General features: G+C 35.8%; 2 protein-coding genes across 2 annotated transcripts; one reads left to right on the forward strand and one right to left on the reverse strand.

The window, feature by feature from the left end:
- Window positions 1-10,947: 10,947 nt before the first annotated feature.
- LOC111885701 (protein COBRA) lies at window positions 10,948-15,331 on the forward strand. Its single transcript, XM_023881945.3, has 6 exons — window positions 10,948-11,185; window positions 11,804-11,883; window positions 12,383-12,839; window positions 13,832-13,991; window positions 14,560-14,837; window positions 14,913-15,331. Exons 1-6 carry the CDS (start codon window positions 11,095-11,097, stop codon window positions 15,194-15,196), a joined length of 1,350 nt encoding a protein of 449 aa, XP_023737713.1. The 5' UTR covers window positions 10,948-11,094; the 3' UTR covers window positions 15,197-15,331.
- Window positions 15,332-18,342, reverse strand: LOC111885708 (COBRA-like protein 4). The gene is made up of 6 exons (XM_023881954.3): window positions 18,152-18,342; window positions 17,997-18,076; window positions 17,290-17,746; window positions 17,049-17,196; window positions 16,459-16,736; window positions 15,332-15,698 (listed from the first exon to the last, which is right to left on the reverse strand). The coding sequence occupies exons 1-6, from the start codon at window positions 18,201-18,203 to the stop codon at window positions 15,421-15,423; spliced, it is 1,293 nt and encodes a 430-aa protein (XP_023737722.1). The 5' UTR covers window positions 18,204-18,342; the 3' UTR covers window positions 15,332-15,420.
- Between the last annotated feature and the right edge of the window lie 6,217 nt (window positions 18,343-24,559).

Genomic DNA, 24,559 nt, shown 5'->3' on the forward strand with positions numbered 1-24,559 from the left:
AGGCAGTTTGTGAGCAGGTCCAACTGTAAGACGCTGGAGGATATGATTGCTCGAGCCAGAGAAAGGGAGATTGATTTGGAGACAGAGAGGAAGAAAAAGCCAAATGAGGGTCAGGTAGCCACAGGTTTCGGCAAGAGGACCAAGGGGCCAGATGGGAGATCGGGGGATATTCGAGGCGGCAGTCGTTGTGGCAGGACGCATGAGGGTGCGTGTAGGAGTAGTAGTGGTGGTGATTCTGGCTGCTTGAAGTGCGGCCGAATTGATCATTTTAGCAGAGATTGTACTACGACCACCACCCATGGATCAGACATGATATGTTTTCATTGCAGTCAGCGGGGCCACAAGAAGGCCCAGTGTCCAAGTTTGCTTTCAGCAGGACGGATGATAGCACTTGCCCCTGCGGCGTTGAGGATTACAGACGGCCGATAGGGTCGAGCAGAGGCGCCTGTGGTAGGAGGCATGGCTTTTCAGTTATCTACAGTGGAGCCACGAGTAGGACCAAATGTGGTAGGTGTGTATCTTTTACTCTTCTGATTAATTTTTATTCATGATTATATTGTTATGGTACTGAATTTTGATGAGTATTTATATATGAATTATTCCTGTTTGTGTTCGGAAACCCTAATTCTCTGGGGCTGAGTCCTATTTAAAGGGCCTTAAGCCCTCATTACCGCCTCACCAGCCACCCAACTCCCTTTTGTGACACCCTAATCGGCCATAGTGAGCTAAGAGAAATAGGGCTACGATTTGAGTGTTTTTATGATACAATGGAAGAGAAGAAGAGAGTATCAAGCTTGGATCAAGAGGAGGCTTTTGGATCTATAGGTTTTCAGGAGTTTGCTTCAGTTGGAGGTAAAGATATGCTAACTTGATCATTTCCTTATGAGATTTTGGGTTATGGTGTTTTTAGGGTTTTCTCCCATCCATTGTGATGGTATTGAGTCACTTGAGCATGTATTAAGGTTGAAACCTCAGATCTGGACTGTAGGTGGTCAAGTGAGCCCAAAGACCCGAACTTTATTAAGCTAGAGGCAAACTTTTGTGCATCTAACCCTTGTTGGAGCTTGTATTGGCATTATGAGCTTAATATGCCATGCATGGATGTAAAGCTCGCATATTTACGTGATATTCGAGCCTTAGGGAGCCAGATCTAGAGTTTGGGGTCATGGGTCTGCCTTAAAATGTCTGAATGATCACATGGACTGAATGGACTCGCCGAGTTAACGAGCTGACTCGACGAGTCGGCTAGGGTTTTCCCCAATGAGTCTGGAAATGGGTAACTCAGCGAGTTGATGAGACAACTCGACGAGTTAAGTTGGATTTTCACGACAATTCTGAAGGAACAATGGGGACTCGGCGAGTCACATAGATGCACTCGGCGTGTCAGGTCAACATGGACTGTTGACTCGAGTGTCGACTTTTGTTGACTTTAGAATTGGTCAAGACAGGGATTATTGGGGACCATGGAGAGGTAAAATGGTCTTTTACCCATTCCAAGAGTTTGAGAGAGAAAATAACTTAGTTTATTTAGAGTCGTGATTTAAGTGTTAATTAGAGACAATTATCCTATGCGTTAGGCGGAGCCTAGTTCGAGATTTGTGTACAAGATTATTTGCTTGCTTGCTTATGAGGTGAGTCTTCTCACTATACTTACCTAGAGTGGTAATCTTTGTGTGACCGGAGGGTCTTATGTGTTTATATTGAGTATTGTGATATCTTGCATTATGTCTTTGTGATTTATGATGTGTATTATTCCGAGCTTACTGAGTTAGGACTGGAGGGTCCCTGATATTTGCATATTTAGCTTTATTTTTTGTTGGATTTTTATCATTTATTGGCTAATTAATTGCATATTATGGACAAAGGATACTTAATATTGTTCAAATTATATTTTCAGTCCAAAAAAGAAGCTCGGAAGCAAAAGGAAGCAGGAGATATGAACGAAAGCTCGGGAACGAAAGAAAGAAGAAAAAAGGCTTAATTTTGAAGCTACTCGACAAGTAGGGTCGTCTACTCGACGAGTAGACATGAAGGTTCGCGAAGCAATACGTGGAATCCTTGCCGTACACGGGTTTTAGGTGACGAACTCGCCAAGTAGGTCACTGGACTCGACGTTTAGCCCCTGTTTTGAGAAAACTATAAATAGACTTCACAAACCCGAATTCAGGACTTTTCTGGATATTTTTGGTGGAACACTTAGCGATCAAGGAAGCCCTTGGAGCTCTGGAAAATGTTGAAGAACCCTAATACTTCATTCTTAAGAGATTAAGGCGCTTTAGGTTTAATTTTCCACTTTACCTTTGAATAGAATTATGTTAGGTTTATTTGAATTCGTTTTTAAGCTTTCATACACTGAAATCATGAACTAATTTCGTTAGTTTCTGTTTGGGGAATTTTTTTTTCTCCTATGGTTTAATTTACTCTTTTGATTAATTGTTAGTTGGTGATATTGTTAAATTAAGCTTGTTAAAGACCCTTATGCATTAACCATAACTATTTTCTGTTAATTGCTAAGTGATTAAGCTGCATGAACATCTCTTAATTGCTTATCTCATATAATTTATGTGAACACAATACTATATTCCTAGGAATAATGAACATGAAACTAGGATTAATGAGAGAATGGTAAATTAATGTGTGAGCTTGTGTGATACACCATCAATAAGAGGTTAATTGAATCACCAAATTTAATTAGCTAACTACAAGTCTTATTTAACCCGAATAACTAACCTAGGAAATCTATTAGTTTAATCAACTGGCCACTGCTTGAATTGGTATGTTTTCTAAGGATTAGTAATAGTGAATGCGAATCTAATCACCAGAGTCAGTAACCAATAACAATTAATCTATTATATTACCATAAAAATTAACCATAGGAGTAAATGAGTTGAACCTAAACAGAAACCCTTTTTGATCATTGAATTTAGTTTGTTTTTACGTGTTTTCAACTTTTAGTTGAGTAGTTAAGTTTTAGTTAAGTTTCTAGTCTTGCAAAACTAGAGAAACCCCTATTTTCTATTACTTGTTTTTAGTTAATTCTAATTTTTAGTTTTAATTTTCCATTCCCTGAGTTCGATACCCTACGTATTTAGCTACACCATAATTGATAGGTCCACTGCCTTTGTGTGTCAATTTTATAATTAAAAGTAGGATTAAAACTAGTTGAGTTCACACACATCAGTCCCACTGAGACACATTGACCGAAAGATCTTATTTGAGCATAGCCATGAGAGACTAAAGAGATATGTGTGGTATTTTCGGGAACTCACTAAGCTTCGTGCTTACCGTGTTATGTGTTATGTGTTTCAGGTACTTCTCAGGATCACGGGAAGGCATCGACTTGATTGTACACACACGACTTGGAGATGTGTTTTGGAGGATCCTGGATTGTGTTATAAACAATTTTGAACATGTGTGTATTGATAACTTGATATTTTTGGGGATTTTTGTGATTGTGCTAATGAGATTAATGTGATTTTAAATGAAAATTTTGTTTGAAAATTTACGGTGTTACAAGTTTGGTATTAGAGCCTTGGTTTGAGGGATTTAGATATACCTTCGGGTGTGTCTGGACTCAAACTGAGGATTTGAAAAAAATTCATAAGAATGATTTTTCTAAAATGAGAAAGAGTTTAAAGAGAAAAATAAGTTGGAGTAGTGTGTACAATCAGCCAAAGCTCAAACGGTGATTTCCCAAAATACCCTTACTTATTTGTGTTATGAGATATTTATGAGATGTTAGGGATGCATGCTAGAGGATAGGCTAGGTATTTCATATTTAGGGCTAGAGTTTCCTGATTTGTGATGCCTTAGCCTAGGAGTTGCTGCTATCTGTTATTTGCCTTGAGTATATGTTGAGTAAGAGTATTTAGCAGGAAACACTTAGAGAGAGTATTTCTGAGTTGAGGGATAATCTAGGAGAGATACCTAGATGAGCATATGAGGGGTCTACTGAGAGAGTAGTTTGTTATGAGTGAGAGATAAAGTACTTATGAATTGGGATCTTAGGAGGAGGACTTAGGGTGACTACAGGTTGGTGTGGAAGGTAGTATTGAGCCCGTACTATTAAAAGCATCGGATCTATATGCAACGCAAGTAAGAATCCTTAGGATGCTAAGGAGCAAGTAGGGACGGGTGATCGAGTGTGAGTATACTCAAGCGAGTCTCTGATGATTTTTGTGTTGTGTTTCAGAGACATCATGGTGGGTACACGCCACAACCCCAGGAAAAGGGGGACTAGTGATGAGGAGATCCGCCAGATGATTCATGAGGAGGTGGCCACAACCATTCGAGAGGTGATATCGGTGATGTTTGGGTCTATTAATAACACACTGATTGAGACATTTTGATGAGCGATATGCTTCTGTTACTGAGGCGGCAGCTGCTGCAGCCACTGTAGTTGTCGCCGATGATAGGGCACCGGGAGGTGACTCGTTGTTGTTCCAGGAGTTCAGCAACACGAAGCCACCAGAGTTTGATGGGACACGGGATCCGATTGCTGCCATGAGATGGATCTCTGATATTGATGGGTGTTTTATATGTGTTCATACCCTGATCATTTGAGAGTTCGGTTTGCGCTGAACCAGCTTCGCTCGGGGGTGAAGGACTGGTAGAGGTTTGTGACTACCAGTTTTACTCCTGCATAACATGTTGCAATGACGTGGGAGAGGTTCACTCAGTGTTTCTGAGATGAATATGTTCCCCTAGTAGAGAGAGAACGTTTGGCACATGAGTTTCTGTCTCTCAAGCAGAATACATAGTTAATGACTGAGATTACGAGGATGTTCCACGAGAGGGCGTTGTTCGGCCCTGAGCACGTGACCACCGAGCAGGCACCTGTGAGTCGATATCTAAGCATACTGAGGAGGGATATACGAGAGTTCGTGGCGAACTCATCATACCAAACATTGGCTGAGCTTCAGACTAATGCCAGGCGGAGGGAGATTGAGCTAGAGTTACAGACCAGGGAGGAGGATGAGTCTTGAGGTAGGAGACCAGTACAGTCGTAGTCGGCGACGAAGCGGGCTAAGCATACTGATACGAGAGTTGTGGGCAGAAGGGTCGCATTTGTGGCAAGTGCAGCAAGAGTCACGAGGGGTTGTGTCGGGCAGGGATTCGCTAGAAATGTGGCAAAGAGGGGCACATTGCGAAGGATTTCCCCAAGGGGTTTACAGTTTGCTTTCACTGCAACCAGACCGGCCATCAGAAGGTCGAGTGCTCTCAGCTCATTCAGGGATCAGCACAGGGATCTACACCTGTCGTTTTGCGTGCTACTGAGAATCGGCCAGCAAAGGTCGAGACACCAAGGGTTCGTGGGAGAGCCTTTCAGTTGATAGCGGAGGAGGTCCGCGCAACACCTGACGTCGTGGCTGGTACGTATTTGTTTATTTATACTATTTTGAGATATGTTGTGCTTATATTGTGCTGTGTATAGGTACTTTTCTTTTGAGTTCTGTACCTGCTTTGGTGTTATTTGACTCGGGTGTGAGTCGATCCTTTGTGTATTTAGCTTTTAGTCATCACGTCACATCAGTATCCGACATGAGGCGTTGAGTCGACCTCTGAGGTTTTCCATAGCTAATGAGCATGCAGTTTTTGATATTGATGTGATCCAGGGGTGTGTACTAGAGTTTTTTGGTGTTGAGTTCCTGATAGACCTAGTACCGGTCATGATGGGTGATGTCTGTGTCATTGTGGGCATGGACCGATTGAGTCGTTTTGGAGCAGTGATCGACTGTGAGCATCAGATGGTGACTATACGAGACCCTAGTGGGGGAGTGCTTATGGTGTATGGCGAGGGTACCAGATCTAGATCAGCCTTCTGCTCTGCTTCTAGAGCGAGAAAAAGTCTACATCAGGGTTGTATGGGCTTTTTGGCATACGTGATGGATATGCGGGTTGCTACAGAGAGGCCGAGTTCTATCGTCGAGGTTCCAATAGTGTGCGAGTTTCCAGATGTTTTTCCCGAGGAGTTTTCGGGTGTGCCTCCCGAGAGGCAGGTGGAGTTCCGGATTGATTTGGTTCCGGGAGCGGCGCCTATCGCCAAGGCACCTTATCGTCTTGCTCCACCAGAGATGCAGGAGTTATCCTCATAGCTCCAGGAGCTTCTAGGCAAGGGTTTTATCAGACCGAGTAGCTCACTGTGGCGATTGACGATCCTTTTTGTCAAGACAAAGGATGGTTCAGACCGGATGTGTATTGATTACCAGGAGTTGAACAAGCTGATGATCAAGAATCGTTATCTACTACTGAGGATCGACGATTTGTTCGATCAGTTGCAGGGGGCGTCTTGGTTCTCCAATATTGATTTGAGATCTGGATATCATCAGATGAGAGTTTGTGAGGAGGATATCCAAAAGATGGCCTTTAGGAATCGTTATGGGCACTACGAGTTTGTGGTGATGCCTTTCGGACTCACCAACGCATCGACAACGTTCATGGACCTCATGAACCGGGTGTGTAGGCCTATGTTGGATCGATCGGTGATCGTGTTCATTGACGATATTCTGGTGTATTCGAGATCTAGAGAGAAACATGAGGAACATCTTAGAGAGATTCTTGGAGTATTGAGGACAAAGATGCTTTATGCCAAATTCTCAAAATATGATTTCTGGTTACGAGAGGTCTAGTTCCTGGGACACCTCGTTAATCAAAATGGGATATTGGTCGACCCGACCAAGATTGAGGTAGTTATGAGATGGGAGGTGCCGAGATCCCCGACCAAGATCATGAGTTTTTTGGGTTTGGCCGGCTACTATCGGAGGTTTATCAGAGATTTCTCCAAGATTGCCGTCCCTCTCCCCAAATTAATCCGGAAGGTTGTTACTTTTGCCTGGGGGCTCGAGCAGTAGGCATCATTTGAACTTCACCAGAGATTGTGCGACTCCCCAGTGTTAGCCCTCCCCGAGGGAGTGGAGGACTTTGTAGTTTATTGTGACGCTTCTATATCCGGGATGGGTGCGGTGTTAATGCAAAGGGGGTACGTGATAACATATGCATCGAGCTAGTTGAAGCCTCATGAGACGAGGTATCCCATCCAAGATTTGGAGTTGGGGGCGGTGGTATTCACCCTCAAGATCCGGCACCACTACCTGTATGGAGTCTGGTGTACCATATATACGAACCACAAGAGCCTAAAGTACCTCATGGATCAGCCCAACCTGAATATAAGGAAAAGGAGGTGGTTGGATGTAGTGAAGGACTATGACTGTGAGATCTTATATCATCCGGGCAAGGCTAATGTGGTAGCCGACGCCCTGAGCCGTAGAGCAGTGAGTGCTTTGATCCGAGATGTGTGCATGAGGATGACAGTGATGACTCCGTCTTATATACTATTCAAGAGGCCCAGGTGGAGGCTGTGAGTCCGGAGAACCACAAGAGGGAGCAGGTGATTGGGCAGGTTTACGAGTTTGAGACAGATAGTCTTGGGCTTATGACTTTCCGAGGGTGGATTTGGGTGCCCTATACAGGTGGATCCCCTCGTATATTGATGGAGGAGGCACATAGATTGAGATTCTCGATCCACCCCGGGGCCACTTAGATGTATTTGGACATGAAGAGAGATTACTGGTGGCCCTGTATGAAGAGGGATGTGGCATGATTAGTTGAGAGGTACTTGACCTATCGTCGGGTTAAGGCGGAGCACCAGCGTCCGCATGGCCCGTTACAGCCACTAGAGACTCCCTAGTGGAAGTGGGAACTGATTTCGATGGATTTTATCACCAAGCTATTGAGGACTGTGCGTGGGGTTGACGCGATATGGGTGATTGTAGTCCATTCAGTCCATGTGATCATTCAGTCCATGTGATCAATGAGAGCTCTTCTGCTGAGAAACTGGCCGAGATTTATGTGAGAGGGGTGGTAGCACGACATGGAGTGCCGACCTTGATAGAGTCAGATTGGGATGCACGCTTTACTTCCAGGTTCTTGAAGAAATTTCATGAGGAGTTGGGTATCCGTTTGCATTTCAATGCCGCTTACCACCCGCAGACAGACGGGCAGAGTGAGCGGACAATTCAGACGCTCGAGGACATGCTACTTGCATGTGTTATGGACTTTGGAGGAAGTTGGGACACCTATTTTAGCTTGGTTGAGTTTTATTACAACAATAGCCACCATGCCAGTATCGATATGCCTCCCTTTGAGCTCTTATATGGGAGGAAGTGTCAGACTCCCATCTGTTGGGGAGAGGTAGGGCAGCGAGTGATGGGTGGCACTGTCATAGTGCTAAAGATGACCGAGCAAATTCAACAAGTCAGACAAAGATTACTGACAGCCCAGAGTCGCCAGAAGAGTTACGCAGGCCGACGATGATTCGAGCTAGAGTTCCAGGTCGTAGATTTTATCCTCCTAAAGGTATCCCCATGGAAAGGGGTGATCCGATTCAAGAAACGGGGCAAGCTGGGCCCTAGATACATTGGTCTTTTCAGAGTGACCGCTAGAGTGGATAAGGTAGCTTACCAGTTAGAGCTACCTACAGAGTTGAGCTAGATTCATAACACTTTCCGCGTGTCTTAGTTGAGGAAGTGTGTAGCCGATGAGACTGCCGTGGTACCATTAGAGGGCATTCAAGTGGACGCGATCCTGAATTATATCGAGAGGCCGATAGCGATCTTGGATCGGAAAGTGAAGGTTCTGAGGAATAAAGAGGTGCCTCTGGTTCAGGTCCAGTGGCAACATCGGAAGGGATCCGAGTGAACTTGGGAGCCGGATTCCGAGATGCGAGAGCAGTATCCTAAGTTATTTTCGGAGCATGACTTCGAGGGAAAAGTCTAATTTTAGTGGGGGAGAATTGTAACACCCCAACTCCCAAATATAATATTTACATATTTATTTATGAGTAAACTGAGCGACTCGACGAGTGGGTGCCCCAACTCGTCGAGTAGAGACGAATTTACCACGTGGGTTTTACGACCAACTCAGCGAGTCGGAGAGACATCCTCGATGAGCTGGCACTGAGTGTGGAAACCCTAATTCTTTGGGGCTGAGTCCTATTTAAAGGGCCTTAAGCCCTCATTACCGCCTCACCAGCCACCCAACTCCCCTTTGTGAAACCCTAATCGGCCATAGTGAGCTCAGAGAGAAAGAGGGCTAAGATTTGAATGTTTTTGTGATACAATGGAAGAGAAGAAGAGAGTATCAAGCTTGGATCAAGAGGAGGCTTTTGGATCTATAGGTTTTCAGGAGTTTGCTTTAGTTGGAGGTAAAGATATGCTAACTTGATCATTTCCTTATGAGATTTTGGGTTATGGTGTTTTTAGGGTTTTCTCCCATCCATTGTGATGGTATTGAGTCACTTGAGCATGTATTAAGGTTGAAACCTCAGATCTGGACTGTAGGTGGTCTAGTGAGCCCAAAGACCCGAACTTTATTGAGCTAGAGGCAAACTTTTGTGCATCTAACCCTTGTTGGAGCTTGTATTGGCATTATGAGCTTAATATGCCATGCATGGATGTAAAGCTCGCATATTTACGTGATATTCGAGCCTTAGGGAGCCAGATCTAGAGTTTGGGGTCATGGGTCTGCCTTAAAATGTCTGAATGATCACATGGACTGAATGGACTCGCCGAGTTAACGAGCTGACTTGACGAGTCGGCTAGGGTTTTCCCCAATGAGTCTGGACATGGGTAACTCAGCGAGTTGATGAGACAACTCGACGAGTTAAGTTGGGTTTTCGCGACAATTCTGAAGGAACAATGGGGACTCGGCGAGTCACATAGATGCACTCAGCGTGTCAGGTCAACATGGACTGTTGACTCGAGTGTCGACTTCTGTTGACTTTAGAGTTGGTCAAGACAGGGATTATTGGGGACCATGGAGAGGTAAAATAGTCTTTTACCCATTCCAAGAGTTTGAGAGAGAAAATAACTTAGTTTATTTGGAGTCGTGATTTAAGTGTTAATTATCCTATGTGTTAGGCAGAGGCTAGTTCGAGATTCGTGTACGAGATTATTTGCTTGCTTGCTTACGAGGTGAGTCTTCTCACTATACTTACCTAGAGTGGTAATCTTTGTGTGACCGGAGGGTCTTATGTGTTTATATTGCGTATTGTGATATCCTGCATTATGTCTTTGCGATTTATGCTGTGTATTATTCTGAGCTTACTGAGTTAGGACTGGAGGGTCCACCCGAGTTGTAGGACTGGAGGGTCCCACTGAGATAACCGAATGATGTTATTTGAGCATAGCCATGGGAGACTAAAGAGATATGTGTGGTATTTTCGGGAACTCACTAAGCTTCGTGCTTATCGTGTTATGTGTTATGTGTTTCAGGTACTTCTTAGGATCACGGGAAGGCATCGACTTGATTGTATACACACGACTTGGAGATGTGTTTTGGAGGATCCTGGATTGTGTTATAAACAATTTTGAACATGTGTGTTTTGATAACTTGATATTTTTGGGGATTTTTGTGATTGTGCTAATGAGATTAATGTGATTTTAAATGAAAATTTTGTTTGAAAATTTACGGTGTTACAAGATTTCTCCTGATGGTAGATGGTAGACATGGAAGAAGAAGAAACCATGGATGAAGAATAAGAAGAAAAGAAGAACTCGTGAAACTAGGGTTTCTAAGAGAGGACTTCATGTTTTTATCATATGCGACGCAATATCCACTTGTAACCGATTCATGACATAAAAACTTAATGAATACGGAAAATAAGAAATCTAGTCATACTATAATGTCTTTTTTCAGAAAAAATACTTAATATTTAATATGAAAAAAAAATCAAAATATAAGTTATTTTATAATATTAACCCTATTTATACTTGCATTATATAAATGAAGTTATATGAAACATTTGATCTAACATATATATCTTTGTACTTTTATATAATTAATCAAAAAGAATGTCCGGCATAAAGTCAAAGAACTCAAAACAACACACATCCTGTACAGCATTATCCAGGGCGTGTAATGTTTTTTCTATTATTATTTTTTTAATGTTCCCACTCTCTTTTTAAAGTCTCGAACACGTTTTTCCTCTCAATCACTGGATTTGTGAGGGCTACAAGCTCATCCACCGCCCCCACAACAAAATCTTTCTTTTCCCCGCTAAGAAACTAACAAATCAATCAAATTCCTCATCAAGTGATGGATTATTGCTTTAGATCCCTCACACGATTCTCGATTTCCACCATTGTTCTTGCGATCATTCTTTCTTTATTCAGTTTCACATGCACAGGTTCGAATTTCTTGTTTTGTTTTTGGTTTTTGAATTACTTGAGTTCTCGAAGCTTCTAATTGCGAGTTTAATCAAATTTGCTTCTAGGGTTTATTTGATAGAATTGATCTGAGTTTTTATATCAAGAAATTTTGTTCATTAACTAAATTAACTAATGGACATGCAAGATTTTGATTATCGGTGAATGAGGAAGTTGTTCTTCGATCAAATTGGTTTATGGGTTACGAAATTTAGAAAAAAAGGTTTAATCTTTCCTCTTGACTGACTTAGTTGACTAATGGATTTGAGAAATTTCAAAGTTTTATGAAATTAATGATAACTAATTGGTAAATTCAAGTGGGTGTTCTTTAATTTACGCCGAAATGGTTTCAGTTCTCATTTCTTCTTGACGATTGAAAGAAGAATGTAATCCATCATTTTTCGATATAAGATGGTTTTTATAAAATAAGATCAGTAAAGGTCAAGTGAAGTTTTCTAATAATATTCTAGCTTAGATTCTCAACTCTAATTTGTATATCTAATTCTAATCATATAGAAATCGTTGACCAAAGAATAACTTACTAATTACAAAATTTTTCGGGATTATTAAATAAAACCTTCTTCTTTTTTTACTTGCAGAAGCCTATGATGCACTTGACCCAAATGGAAATATCACAATCAAGTGGGACATTATTAGTTGGACTCCAGATGGCTATGTTGTAAGTATCATTAACTCAAATTCTCCCTCAGTTTAAGTTTCTTAATAAAAAAAATTGTATGGGGATTCAAGATTTCTAGTATTATCAAACGATTTAATCTATGATTCAATAATCAAGTTTTGGTTAAATACAAGAAATAGCAACCAAATTCTTTTTTCTTATTACAACATTGTACATCGAAAAGTCAACCAATTTGTAACATTGTCATCTAAATACAAAGCAATTTCCATTACTATATTTGGGTAAAAATTTCAAAATATAATGTCACAACAAGAAAAAAAAACTTGAAAATACAATGCTATAATTGGCTAGATTTTTCAATGTTGTAATATGACAAAACTAAAGTATAATGCTATAACAAACAAATTCAAGAAACTACATTGCTATTTCTTTCTTAACAACAAAATTTCAAGGTGAGATACACACTTCACATGGACATATTTTAATTTTCAATTTTCATGTTGTTTAAATTTCCTAATTAGTTTAACAATTCCTATAGGCGGTTGTTACAATGTACAACTTCCAACAATACCGCCACATATCACCGCCAGGGTGGACGTTAGGGTGGACATGGGCGAAAAAGGAGGTGATATGGAGCATGATGGGCGGTCAAGCCACCGAACAAGGAGACTGTTCAAGATACAAAACCACACCACCACATTGTTGCAAAAAGACCCCTTCAATTGTTGACTTATTACCCGGAACACCTTACAATCAACAAATTGCAAATTGTTGTAAAGGTGGAGTTATTAATTCGTGGGCCCAAGAGCCCAATAATTACGCGAGTTCTTTTCAACTTAGTGTTGGTGCGGCGGGGACCACTAACAAGACGGTTAAACCGCCTAAGAATTTTACTCTGCTTGCACCGGGTCCCGGGTATACGTGTGGGCCCGCTGTCGTTGGTAAGCCATCAAAGTTTGTAACTGCGGATGGAAGACGAGTGACTCAAGCTATGAGTAAGTTTTCGTTTGATTGTTGTTGGAAAAAAGGTTAAATGCAAGAAATAGCAATGTACTTTTGTTGATTTGTTTATGGGAAATCTCTGATAAACTCCTAATATTTTTCGGTCAGTTTACGGTTTAATCCCGATTTTTATTTTTTGAACAGAAAAGTCCTAAATATTTTGTATTTTGTACGAATTAACGAAACTTTTTTTCAACATAAAATGATAGATTATCGTATAAAATTAGATGATTGGGAGTTTTCTGTTCAAAAAATAAATGTTGGGATTAAACCGTTAACTCTGACCCAAAATATTGGGACTTTATCGGAGATTTTCCTTTGTTTATTATGGCATCCTGCCTTCGTTTATTCATATTAAAGCATTTTAATTTTGAAAAATCTAGTAGTATCATTATATCATTCATATATAAGCAAATTTTTATTGTTATAATTGGATAGGTTTTTCAAAGTATAATGTGGTAATAAGAAAAATATTGCAAGTATTATGCAATAATGAGGTGGATTTTTCAAAGTACAATGACTTGATAAGAAAAAAAATTTGGAAGTGGAATGTTGTAATAGAAGGAAATTAAAGTAGGATGCCATATTACACAAATAAATGAAAGTACTTGGCTATTTTTGTTTTTTTGCATTTAGTCGTTGTTGGAAATTACAATTCTACCCTTAAAAGATTTCTAATTCTATACTCCCATTTCTTCATATTGGCTAATAATGCATTCTACTTTAGAAATCTACCCGATTATAACAAATATCGTCTAGATACAAAGCAATTTTTCTCTTAAGAAAAAAAGTTGATATTATATTTGCTATAATTGGGTTGATTTTTAAACCACAATGCCTCGATAAGAAAAAAAAATTGAAAGTATAACGGTGTAATAGAAAGAAAAGAAAGCACGATACTATTTTTTTTTTGCATTTAGCTTTTGTTGGAAATGACGATTCTACCCTTAAAAGATTTCTAATTTCATTACTTGTGTTTTGGCAGTGACATGGAATGTTACATGCACATATTCACAATTTTTAGCTCAAAAAACTCCTACTTGTTGTGTCTCTCTTTCATCCTTCTACAATAATACGATTGTGCCATGTCCAACATGCACTTGTGGATGCCAAAACAATGACACTCATCCTGGAAGTTGTGTAAAGTAAGCATTCATTTCTTTTCTCTCATACATAAAACACAAAAAATAATTAGCTTTTCTTTTCTTTGAGTAAATTACCCGAATGGTCCCTATGGTTTGGGGTAATTTGCACATTTGGTCCCTAACTTATTTTTTTAACTCGGAAGGTCCCTACTGTTTGTTTTTGTTGTGCGCTTGGTCCCTGTCTTACCTAAAAAGACTATTTTGCCCTTGATTTTTTTAATTTATTTAAATAAACACACACCCTCAAACCCACTTCCACCTCACCTTACCTTACCTATCCCACCTTATTTAAATAAATTAAAAAATCAAGGGCAAAATAGTCTTTTTAGGTAAGACAGGGACCAAACGTGCAACAAAAACAAACTCTAGGGACCTTCCGAGTTAAAATAATAAGTTAGGGACCAAACATGCAAATTACCCCAAACCATAGGGACCATTCGTGTAATTTACTCCTTTTTCTTTTAAACAATATCATTGCTAAATCTTCTAATGTTTCTATCTTTATCATCATCATCATCATCATATCAAATTTGATAATTTCTCTTTCAAATTTTCAACTATTTTGCAGCCCAAACTCACCATATCTAGCTTCAGTTGTTAATGGACCTGGTAAGAACAGCTTAACACCTCTTGTTCAATGCACAAGACACATGTGTCCAATTCGTGTTCATTGGCATGTGAAACTCAACTACAAGGAGTATTGGCGAGTGAAAGTCACAATCACAAATTTCAATTTCAGAATGAATTATTCACAATGGAATTTAGTTGTTCAACACCCCAACTTTGATAACCTCACTCAAATTTTCAGCTTTAACTACAAGCCCTTAACCCCTTACTCTACTATAAGTAAGTAAATCATTCTCTTCTTCTCTTTGATAACTTGTTATAAGTTATAAGTTTAACATGTGTGTTGTGTTACAGATGATACTGCTATGCTATGGGGAGTTAAATTCTACAATGATTTTCTTAATCAAGCGGGACCTTTGGGAAATGTTCAATCCGAATTACTTTTTAGAAAAGATAAAACTACTTTTACTTTCAAAGAGGGTTGGGCTTTTCCACGTAGGATTTATTTTAATGGAGATAATTGTGTTATGCCACCTCCTGATGCTTACCCGTATCTCCCAAATGCAACTTCTCGTGTAAATTTCACTTTATTTGGTCTCTTGATCACATTTTTAGCGTTTTTCTTTCTCTTTGAGTAGGTAAATCCATGCATCATTTGTAGTGTTTGAATATATATGAAATTGTAGTACACAATAATATAAAACTTATGATTTTTTGTTCTTGGTTTGTAATTTAAACTTATTTATCGTGGTGGTAATTATTGTTGCGTGAAATTGTGTATCTTAACAACATTTGTATATAATCTCTTGTGTTGTTACAAAACTTGAAGTACTAACAAAGTGGGAGATAAATTGTGTGGAGATTAAAAGAGTAAGAACATGCACAAAGAAATGAATAATGTTAAGGGAGCAATTAGGGTTTTGGGAGTGGAGTTTGGTAGGAATGGATATGATTCGGGTGGAGGTAGAATGCATTCGTCACCATTAAAGTAGACTTTTCTAGGAAACGCCCATCCTTGTTTGAATGTGAATGTGTTTTGATCCTTTTGTAGTAGGACTTCGGATTGTACGTTTCCTGTGGGCCCGGCTTCCATTAGTAAGTCGTTGAAGAATTTCATGCCGTAGAACATACCCGTGTCATCTACATTGTGAAATTACAAAAATGTCCTTTAGCACATTGATTTCCAACTTAGCACTAACAAATATTTTGGTCTTTGTGTTTTCTTAATAGTGATACCATCACCATCATTGTTCGATTTGTTTGATGAAATTGATGATTAGATTGACAAGTGGCATTACATGTTTATCCATGTGTTAAGGTGGCATTGAGAATAAAAGATAGTCATCTCATTGCTACATTTGCACACAAATGCACATATGATTCCATAAATTCATCCGATCAACAATTTTGTCAAGTTTTGATAGAATTGTTGATTGAATGGACAATTGTTCTACTTATGTATGTGTATCATTGTGCTAATGTAGTATTGAGAATAAAACATAGACAATTCATTGCCACATAGCAAGTAGATGCACAAGCAATGCCATATGATCGTGCAATCAATAAAATTTGTCAGATTTTGACAAAAATGTTGATTGGATGGATATGTGACATTATACATGTATCCTTGTGTTGATTTGGCCTCATGAATAAAAATCCATCTAATTGCACGTCAGCAAAAAAATACACAAGTAATGCCACATGTTCATTCTATTAACAATTTCTGTAAGCTTTTGTAGCTTTTGATAGAATCGTTAATTGGATGGACATGTGACAATTATCCTTGTGCCAACATGACATTGACATGAAAAAGGCATTTCATACCCATGTCAATGCAAGTAATGCCACATGTTCTTCCGATCAACAATCAAATAATTTTTTTTTTGGAAGCACCACTTACTTATAGACGCGTATGGAACAAGGGGTTTGTAGTCGAAGCTAAAAACTTGAGTAACATTGTTGAGATTAGGATGTTGAACCACAAGCGTCCACTGCGTGTAGTTCATCCTATAATTGAAGTTTGTTACCGACACCTTTGCTCGCCAATAGTCTTTGTAGTTCTGCTTTACGTGCCAATGAACCCTCACGGGACACATATGTCGAGTGCATTGAAGCAATGGTGAATTATCTTTTTTCGGTGTGTTTACTCCAACAACACTTAGAAGCTTAGATTCACTCCTACAATCATCATCAAAACCATTAGGTTATCAAAAGATTATAGAAACCCTAAGGTCTCTTTTGTCACATGGGACATCAAAAAAACATGGTGTACAACATTTTGCATGCATTAGATTTTAAATTGGACATAAGATTGATGTCAATGAACACCCACAAAAGGTGCAAGACATACTCGCTCTTGACATCTGTTTATGCAAAAGATGTGAATGTCCTTCTCATTCTCATTATCCGAAACAACCCTAGAAGACTTGTCCAGTTATGTCCCATGTAACAAAAGCAGCCTAATTTACATTCAATAAATGTTAATCTTACTTGACACATTTGTTCTTATTTTCACAACCACATGCACACGTAGGACAAGCCGTGATAGTTTCATTGTAGAACGATGAGAACGAAACACAACAACTCGGGTGTTTTGTAGCCAAAAATTGTGAATATGTACACGTCACATTCCACGTCACTGCATCAAACATACCCCACCCATAAGTCAAAGTCAAAGTCAAAGCCAAATTCAAACTTAGACTACATCCTCTTCAAAACAAAGAGCACTTACTTAAGGCTTGAGTTTTTCTTCTTCGATCAGGAGTCAAGAAAGTAGTTGGAGGAACCACCTTTGCAGGTCCACATGTGTACCCTGGTCCAGGACCTAGAAGAGTGAAATTCTTCGGAAGTTTGACCGTTTTATTTGTTGTCCCGGCTAGCCCAACGCTGACCTGGAAGGCTGAGACTGCAGCTGACGGATCTTGACCCCATGCCGCCACAACGCCGCCTTTGCAACAGTTTGCAATTTGTTGGTTGTAAGGGACTCCAGGTAGCAAGTCAACAACTGTAGGGGTCTTTTTGCAACAATGTGGAACATTGGCTTTGAACTTTGAACAGTCGCCTTGTTCGGTGGTTTGAGCCCCAACCATGGACCATATCACTTCTTTTTTAGCCCATGTCCACCCTAGGGTCCACCCTGGTGTCTGGATATGGCGATACATTTGGAAATTGTTCATTGTTACTGTTGCCTATAGTCAAAACATCAAGAATCTTCAAGTGATAATCAAGAAAATATATTGTTTTCATATATAGATGACCTCCTAACATACGAAAAAAAACCCGGGTCCATGCTCATGGGTCCATAATAGATATGTGACTAAAGTGAAAAAAAATATACAAGCAATAAAACTGAAAGTAAAGATGAACTAGAAAATATCAAGAATCTTAAAGCAAACATTAAGAATGTTCAAGAAACCATGAAGATAATATTTTTCATACCACATAACCATCTGGGGTCCAAGACATTATATCCCATTTGATCGTTATGTTTCCAGTTGGATCAAGAGGATCAAAAGCAGCTGCAAAACGATCAAATCTGTTAGAAAAACTCACATTCTTGTAGCTTTATGAATTTGAAAACTCGTAATACGTACCTGAGAAAGAACATAACACAAGAAAAACACAAGTAGAGATGATAATTCTCATCTCAACTTCTCGCGTTTCTTGAAATTTCCTCAAAAATTAAGATTCAAATTGACAAATTCTGATATATTGAGCAAGTTCACAGCTTTTCTGTTGGGGATGGGGTGAGTGTGTTATAGAGCTTGAAGATCGATGGCTTACCTACTGGTTGTTAGATTTTGAAATATTTATATAATAGAATACATACACACACTAAAAACACATATATATTAGATGTGGACATGTGGATTGACATTCATTGTGTGAATTTTAAATTTGTCTGTTGGGGTTTCTGTTTCTTGAAGCAAAGACTTTCTGTGATCAGATGAAGCAAAGAAAATAGGAAAAAGAAAGCGGGAGCTATTATTCCCAACGGCCACCTGTTCTGTCAAGAATGTGACACTTAAACTGATCGCATTTTACTCAATCATCACTTGACTAGGACTTGTCCTTTTTTGTAATTTGAAGTTCGATTGGACTTCTAGACATGTGAGAAATAGGTATTGGTTTCGGGTTTTTGTTGACAATTTTGTGGGGTATAACCGTCATTTTCATATTAAATTCGAAATGAACATGCTAACCTAATTATAATGTGATTAACAAGTTATAAAGATCGACTAATTCAAATTGAACTCTCGAATATGAAAGATCGGGTAACGACCATATGGAAAAAAGATCGGTGAGTATGAAAGATAGGCATAATGAACAAAAAGACCGGCTTTAGACAGGTCCTAAAAAAAGACCAAGATCGAACCGGTCTAAAACGATACCCGACCGAAAAAAGACCGACATGAAAAGACCCGTCTTTCATATATATATATATATATATATATATATATATATATATATATATATATATATATATATATATATATATATATATATATATATATATATATATATATATATATAGGAGTAGGATTAAATAAGAACACTAAAAAGGTTGAGAATGCGAGAACAAAATATATTCATTTGCAATTCCATGTATTCATTTGAGGAGAAATGATAAATTTTTACGCCTTTAATTTCAAATGAAGAGAAAAAGCATATTCATGTTGATTGTGCATAAAAATTTATCATTTCTCCACAAATGAATACATAGAATCACAAATGAATATACATGTTCTCGCGTTCTCAACCTTTTAGGTGTTCTCATTTGATCCTTTCCCTATATATATATATATATATATATATATATATATATATATATATATATATATATATATATATATATATATATATATATATATATATATATATATATATATATATATATATATATATATATATATATATATATATATATATGAGGATTTTTCTTAAATATGCTAATCATTACCTTAATATATACAAAAACATCTTTTTTTTTTTCGTTTTTTTTTTAATTTTTAGAAACTATTTTTATCAAAAAAATGATTTTAAATATACCAAAATTCATGATTTTTTATTCTCTATAAATAGACATCCATATTGATATAGTTTTAAGATAAAATATATATTTTTTTATATTTTCAGCTATCGTTATTCATAACCGAATAAAAATGCATCAGATTTTATTAAAGTACATTTGTTATTCACTTATGAATAAAAAGTATGATTTTTTTTTCCAATTTAAGTATCATTTATATATGAATATAGCATATAATAAACATAGTATATTCATATTTTAATATTGGACGATGCATTCACTTGTGAATATTAACATAGTATATTCACTTATGAATATTAGATGATATATTCACTTATGAATATTAAATGATATTTCATATGTGAATATTATATAGTATTACATGATATATCACATGTGAATATTACATTGTGTATTCATTCGTGAATATTAGATGATATATTCACTTATGAATATTACACAGTATATTCACATATGAATATTACAAGGTATATTCACTTGTGAATATATTCACTTATGAATATTTAAAGGTATTTTGACAAATATATATAATTTTTATATGTTATTCACATATGAATAACATACAGACTTGCATATTTGTTAATAATCATATACTGATTCAGGTGAGAAAACATATTCATATGTGAATATAACGTGGTAATTTAGTTTATGCATTTCATCAAACAGTTGGAATGCATACAAGTTAACTATTTTAAAAATGTTAAAAACATCAAGTTATCAATTCCAAATCATCATATACTTCCGATTTCGACTTCAGATGCGACATCCTATGTCTGATCGATTTCTCATTTTGATTTTGATTTTCGAAAATCCGATTGGGAACCTGTGAGTACCGATTCTGAGTCCTTCAGTGTCGACTGTGACTGCGAGTCCAGAATTCCGATTCCAATTTCATGAACAACGAAGAAATTCTGGTTTAGTTGAAAAAATCTGGATGATTATTGAAGGTTGGAGGAAAAATTTTGATGGTGAACGAACTGTTATCGAATTCTCTATAGTTACGTATTTGAGATTGAAGGTTATTAACATATTTACAAGTTTGCCACCATGTTTTTTTATGCTTAAATTAAATAAGTAACTGAGAATGATTCCCCCATTCTCAACCTTTTTTATTTTCTCAATTGAACCCACCTATATATATATATATATATATATATATATATATATATATATATATATATATATATATATATATATATATATATATAGGTGGGTTCAATTGAGAATGGTTTCAAATGGACCTATATATATCAAGGTTGTAAAAATCGTTTGACGGTAGCTCGATGGTCGACTGGTGTTAAGGGATTAATCGGTCTTGGCGAGGATTAATCGAGGATTAATCGGGGACCATAAATTATTAATAAAATATTAAAATTAATTAAATATTAATATATCATAAGAAAAACAAGTACTTCAAATTAGAAAATTGGAAAAGTTGTAATTTGGAAATTTGGAAATACGAAAATATGAACATTTTGGTATAATATTTGAAATTTTGAAAATTTGAAAATTTTGGAGTAAAAAAAGAAAGTTCGTTTTTTGAATTTTTCTAAAAAAAAAATTAATTTTTTTGACCTTTTTTTGACTTTTTTTTTTTCGATTTTTTTGACTTTTTTTGGATTTTTTTGACTTTTTTTGACCGATTAATCCCGCCAAACCCGATTAATCCTCAATTTCCGATTAATGCCTTAATCCTCGACGGTTGAAGAACACCAAGCGACTAATCCACGATTAATCGCCGATTAATCCACGATTAATCGCCGATTAATCCCGATTTCTGCAACCATGATATATATATATATATATATATATATATATATATATATATATATATAGGTTCAGGCTCATTTGAAACCATTCTAATTTTGTGAGACCGTGATACCAAATCTAAAACTAATTTTAAAATGCAAAATAAATGGAAAAAATCCAAAAAAAAAAATTAAATATTATTTTCGGAACTTGAATTAACTAAACAAAATTAAAAAAAAAATCCCGTTTTTTTTTTGAAAAATACGTGAAATATTCTAATAGAATATTAAATTGACATATTCTAAAAAATAATTTTAAAATGCAAAATAAATGGAAAAATCTAATTTTTTTTTAAAGATTATTTTCGGAACTTGAATTAACTCAAAAAAATAAAAAAAATCCCGTTTTTTTTTTGAAAAATACGTGAAATATTCTAATAGAATATTACACAGTACATATTCTAAAAAATAATTTTAAAATGCAAAATAAATAGAAAAATCCAATATATATATATATATATATATATATATATATATATATATATATATATATATATATATATATATATATATATATATATATATATATATATAAGGAAAAGTTTAATAGAAAACCATTATTATTCAAGGAACCAATCCAAAGCGTCAGAATATAAAGCGATCAACGGCAAAAGGAAGAGTTTTAAATTTTTTAATGGACGCACATGTATCGGATTATAACAAAACCCACTTCCTTTTTTTCATTTTAAATTTTTTTTAGGCCATGTTTTTTATCGAAAAAAATCTGAATATACCGTTGTTCACGATTTTCGTCCTCTTTCCATAGAGATTTATGATGATATATAAAAAACGAATTTTTTTTCGAAAAAAAAACCCACTTAATTTTCTTATTTTTTTTTCAATATTTAACTTTTTTTTTTCTAAAAAAAACTAATTATACCAAAAATATTAATTTTTTGTTCTCTATTAATAAACATCAAGACCGATTAAAAAAAAACCTCGAACAGTGTAGATTCACACTGTGAATCTAAACTGTAAATATTTCAATTTTTAACATTCACAATATGAAAAATATCGAACAGTTTAGATTCACATTGTGAATCTGAGAAGGTTCACAAAAAAAAAAAAAACTCGATCAGTGTAGATTCACATTGTGAATCTAAACTGTAAATATTTTAAATTTTAACATTTACAGTGTGAACAAACTCCGATCAATTCAGATTCACACTGTGAATCTGATTTATTATTATACACACTGTGAATTTGAGGAGGTTCACAATGTGAATCTGAACAGGTTTACAATATGAATCTGAATAAGTTCACAATGTGAATCTGAACTAAAATATCGTTTTTTTAATATGAATATGAATCCATGTTTAAAAAGTACAAAAAATATGAATTTTGATATATTGATTAATTTTTTCTATAAAAAATAGACCTTAACTTTTTTTCATTAAAGAAAATGAAGTGGGTTTTTTTTCGAAAAAAAAATTCGTTTTTTACATATCATCATGGATCTCTATGAAAAGAGGGACGAAAAATCGTGAACAACGGTATATTCGGTTTTTTTTTTTGATAAAAAATATGGCCTAAAAAATTTTTTAAACGAAAAAAAAATGGTGGGTTTTTTTTGTAAAGGGTGGATTTTTTGGTATAATCTAGTATGTGTGCGTCCAATGTAAAAGTGTACATTTATTTTTTTAGCCGTTGATCGTTATGATTTCCGATGATCACGATTGGTTCCTTGGTTAATTATGGTTCTCTATTGAACCTCACCATATATATATATATATATATATATATATATATATATATATATATATATATATATATATATATATATATATATATATATATATATATATATATATATATATATATGTTATAATGTAGATGGACAACTATTGTGCGGACGTGTGGATAATGCTATTTTATGAGAATTACTAAGAGAATATGTTGTTTAGTAACATGAATACGTTCAATCTCATAGAACTATTGTTATTTTAATGGATTCTAACTAATTCTAATTCATTTTTTTTCTCATGCATCGTTTTTCATTTATTTTAATTCTTACAGAATAGAACTCAATAAACATCCTGATAACATTCTGACAGAATGAGAATAATTAAAAAAGTCTATAATAACCTTATAGACAATTTAATTAGTGGAAATGCTTAACAATTACAATAATTATATAATAATGAACGTATTCATATTATCAAACAATATATTTTATTTGTCATTATCACAGAATAGTATTGTCCACACGCCCACACAATAGATGTCAATCCACATTTGAACCTATCTCTCTCTCTCTCTCTCTCTCTCTCTCTCTTTCTCTCTCTCTCTCTCTCTCTGTATATATATATATATATATATATATATATATATATATATATATATATATATATATATATATATATATATATATGCTTAGGTTATTTTGTTTCTACTAAGTATTGTGTGGCTATGAAATTGATTCTGAGCCAATCATTTGGGGTAATTTAAGTATGAATTTTATATTTATTAACTAATTAAAAATAATCAATTTAATCACATAAATTTTAGCATAAGGGTATTTTGGACAATTAACTATATTTACACAAGGAAATTTTCGGAAATTTAGGGATAATTAATTCTCTTACTTTTTACAATCTAATTTTTTCAAGTAATTCAATATTAATTCTAACGTATTTTTTATAATAACCGAATTTATTCTGTTAGAATGACATTTTGTTAGAATGTTATATTCTATGAGAATATCAGATCATATCATTTTTCAAACGAAATAACAATATTTTTTGATTGAATGAACTTTTTAAGATTAACAATTTTTTTTTTTGATACAAGTTAAATTTTTGTCATTACATTTTCAAAAAAATAAAAATCTTAATATATTATTCTATCGTAATGAAACACTCATTAATAACAAAACAAACACAATTTGTAGATTATTTTAACCGAATATTCTAGAAGAATATACTATAAAATATAGTCTTATCATTATATTGTAAATTATTCTGCCAGTGCTTTCTTTTGTGAAGATCATTAACCATTGTTCATCTTAATCCCACAGACCATCATCCAACCATCAAGCACTTGATCATCATGTTCCTTTCATGCATTCTTTGAGAATAACTTCCTTAAAACCGAGCATTCTATGAGAACAACTGTCATAAAATCGAATATGTAAGAGTAACATT

The sequence above is a fragment of the Lactuca sativa genome, chromosome 4, assembly GCF_002870075.4.
Source record: "Lactuca sativa cultivar Salinas chromosome 4, Lsat_Salinas_v11, whole genome shotgun sequence".
In the NCBI taxonomy this organism is placed as follows: Eukaryota; Viridiplantae; Streptophyta; class Magnoliopsida; order Asterales; family Asteraceae; genus Lactuca; species Lactuca sativa.

Bases quoted from the DNA above. Each gene is read 5' to 3' on its own strand.
- LOC111885708 (XM_023881954.3), bottom strand. From the start codon at position 18,203: ATGAGAATTATCATCTCTACTTGTGTTTTTCTTGTGTTATGTTCTTTC. The intron at 17,747-17,996 runs GTATGAAAAATA...TTTTGACTATAG, and splicing joins GGACCCCAGATGGTTATGTG to GCAACAGTAACAATGAACAA. The intron at 17,197-17,289 runs GTAAGTGCTCTT...TGTTTGATGCAG, and splicing joins AAGAAAAACTCAAGCCTTAA to TGACGTGGAATGTGACGTGT.
- LOC111885701 (XM_023881945.3), top strand. From the start codon at position 11,095: ATGGATTATTGCTTTAGATCCCTCACACGATTCTCGATTTCCACCATT. The intron at 11,186-11,803 runs GTTCGAATTTCT...TTTTACTTGCAG, and splicing joins ATTCAGTTTCACATGCACAG to AAGCCTATGATGCACTTGAC. The intron at 11,884-12,382 runs GTAAGTATCATT...CAATTCCTATAG, and splicing joins GGACTCCAGATGGCTATGTT to GCGGTTGTTACAATGTACAA.